General features: G+C 65.6%; 2 protein-coding genes across 2 annotated transcripts; both read right to left on the reverse strand.

Moving 5' to 3' along the window:
* Positions 1-21: 21 nt before the first annotated feature.
* LOC106123199 (uncharacterized) lies at positions 22-404 on the reverse strand (the record flags this gene model as incomplete). The annotated part of the gene is made up of 1 exon (XM_013319431.1): positions 22-404. A coding segment is annotated over exon 1 (383 nt), but the record flags the coding sequence as incomplete, so codon positions are not given.
* On the reverse strand, positions 404-2650 carry LOC106123200 (uncharacterized). The gene has a single exon (XM_013319432.1). The coding sequence runs from the start codon at positions 2648-2650 to the stop codon at positions 404-406; it is 2247 nt and encodes a 748-aa protein (XP_013174886.1).
* Between the last annotated feature and the right edge of the window lie 278 nt (positions 2651-2928).

Raw genomic sequence — 2928 nt, forward strand, 5'->3', positions numbered from 1 at the left:
GGGCATCCCCAGGCCGAGGACTTGGCGTTTAGGTCCCCGGCGACGAGCACCCGGGCGGAGCGACTCCCGCCGATCAGGACGCCGACCTCAGAGAGGAATCTCTCGAAGTCGGCGAGACTCCGATTCGGCGAGAAGTACACCCCGACCACCAGGATGTCGCCGACGAGGGCCGCCACGTATCCTCGGCCTCGGACCACGTCCGCGAAGGCCGGAGAGCCTGCGACGGACCGGGACGTAAGGGCCACCAGGCCGTCCGCATCCCCTACCCATTCGTCCCCAGACGGGACCCGGTAGGGCTCGGCCACCACCGCCACATGTATCTTCCACTCCGCCATGCTCTGGAACAGGAGGTCCTGAGCTCTGGCGGAGTGGTTGATATTGGCTTGGAGGAGGTTTAGGGCCATTATCCAATGGCCATTGGAACCTCCTCAACCACCGGCGCCGCCGCCTGATGGGTTAGGTTCGAGGACTGCCCGGCCGTCTGGCTCGGGCCGTCCCCTCCTGGCTTCCGGTTTCTCCTCCCTTTGGGTGGGGGGACGCACGCCTTGCTCCCGGCGCGGTGTTCCGCAGGGGCACCGGCCGCGGCGCAGACGACGCAGCGAGGCGCAGCCGTGCATCCGCGGGCCTTGTGCCCTGGTTGGCCGCACCTGAAACAGATCCCGGAGCGGTCCACCCCTGCCTGGCACTGGCCAGATAGGTGGCCTGGAGCCAGGCACCTATAGCACACGGTGGGCCGAGGATCCAGCAACCTGGCCTGGGCGGACACCCAACCCACCAGTAGGCGTCCGTTTGTCGCGATCTTCTTGGCGGCCACGACGGGACACTGGACCACAATTGAGCCCAGTCCGTCGCGGCCGGTCGACATGGCGCCGGCCCGCAGCTGTTCGGTTTGGCACCCTCCTGCTGCAGCGATGGCGGCCACCACCTCGGCAGCGGTGGTGGCGTCGTCCAACCCCGCCACCCGTAGGGCCACCGTCTTGACGGGCCGGGAGACGCGGACGACGCCATCGTCGAGGACTTCCCGCAGCCTCTGGGCCAAGGAGTCCGCCTTCTCGCCACTGGAGGCGCCCGGGAACTCGAACACGCGTCCCCCGTTGGCAGCCTTCCGAAGGCGAACGCCCTGGGCTCCGAAGTCGGCCGGGTTAATCCTCTCCTTTGCCGAGGCAATGATGTTAGCGTAGGTGACACCCCGCTCCGCCGCGCCCGGCTGCAACGTGATGGTCACAGCTGAGGACCGAGGCGCGTGTAGTTTGTCTACCCCGCTCTTCACCTGAGGCCGCCTTTTGGGGCCCACCTTTATCCATTCGCCCACTGCGGGCTGCGACTGTTGCTGCCCGGGTGGCGAATTCCTCTTCTTCTTCTTTTTCTTCCTCCTCTTCTTCCTCTCTTTTCCTCCGCTGGGGGGTGAGGAAGCCTCCTGGAACTTGGGCAGGCTCTGTGCAGAACCCCCAGAGCGTTGCTGTGGCGCTGGTGGGGCCCAGCGGTGAGTGCCGCTGGGGCCGGGTTGAGCCGCCAATTGGGGTGGCTGCCGGGCGAGTTTGGCAGCGTACGTGCCCTCGCCTCTCTTCTTGTCGGCCGCGAGAGGTGGCCGCATGTTCTTCTCCGGGAGGAGTCTGTCTTCCAGTGAGGCCAGGCGGGCGTTCATCATCCCGCCGACCTGGACCATCACTGCGCGACAGATCTCCTCCACGGAGGGCGTCTCGCTCGGTGTTGTTTGTAGGGGCCGTGATGTGGGGGCGGCCTCCATCGTCACATCCGGGTCGGGGTGGCTCGCGGAACCCCGTTTCCGCAAACTCTCCTTTATTTCAGCGAGCTCCATGCGAAGTGCTGCCATCTCGGCGCGCAGTCGGACGTTGTCTTCCTGAAGCTGCTTCGTCTCTTCCGTTTGCGTGCGGGCCCCAAGGACTTCCACAGCATCCTTGATGGATGCCGCGGCATCCTTTAAGGCCCGCACGAAGGTTCCCTTCAGACTGGAGGACTTGGTTGCCACTTTCGCGATCACCTCCAAGTCCTCCCGCACCTGCTCCTGTAACTGTGCGGCGCATCTTTCTCCTCCAGCTGCCGGACGAGGGAAGAGTGCGGCCCGCGTCTCACGCCGGAAGCGAGCAAGACCTGTCTCCTTCTCCAGGTCCTCCTCCTTGCTCGCGGCCCGAGCTTTGGCAGCCGCCCTTTTCTGCTGTTGGCGCCACTTTGCCGCCGCAGGGGACGCCGCCCGGTCGTCGTCCGTGGAGCAGTCGCTGAGACGGGGCCGTTTCGCGCCAAACCCTTCCAACGCGACGCTAGGTCTGCAGTCGGAGTCCGACGCCGCTCCGTCGTCGCACTCCATCCTCGCAACGGAATCTGGGGTGTCGCTGGTCGCCGCGAGGCGCTGCTGCGAGGCGTTCAACACCGCGATCGGAACGCGCTCCAGCAGCACTCTCGCCTCCTTCATGAGGACGTCCTCCAGTGAAGGGCGCCTCATCGTCTCCTGAGCCAAATCGCGTGCTTCAGAGTCCATCTTCGTAGCCAAGGTCGTCGTAGTATCCGTCAGGCAGTTTTTGCCCCCCCCAGAATACGAGGGGCAGCCCGCGGCCGAGGCCGCGGGGAGGGATTCTCCTCCAGCTAAGCTGGAGGTACCCTCCTGGGGTAAATCGTCTTTCAAACTTGCCATTGCATACGTGACCAGTGTTGTCGGACACCGGAAACCGCCTTTGATACGGGGTGAGGTCCCCATCCCTCGCGGCCTAGCAGGCCGCCATCCTCCGACCCCTAAGGGTCCGCTGGTGTTTCCCGCGGGCCTGTCCGGTATGGGAGGCCCTATCCGGCATAGCCCCGCGGAAAACACCCATCCACACCGCACGACGGCACCTAAGTGCACGTCGCACCCTACACCGCCCATAGGGCCCCGTCCAGGGTCTGCGCTGACCGCAGGACCCGACAAGATCCCCG

The sequence above is a fragment of the Papilio xuthus genome, unplaced genomic scaffold (genome assembly GCF_000836235.2).
Source record: "Papilio xuthus unplaced genomic scaffold, Pxut_1.1 DF826142.1, whole genome shotgun sequence".
Lineage (NCBI taxonomy): Eukaryota > Metazoa > Arthropoda > Insecta > Lepidoptera > Papilionidae > Papilio > Papilio xuthus.

Bases quoted from the DNA above. Each gene is read 5' to 3' on its own strand.
- LOC106123200 (XM_013319432.1), bottom strand. From the start codon at position 2,650: ATGGCAAGTTTGAAAGACGATTTACCCCAGGAGGGTACCTCCAGCTTA.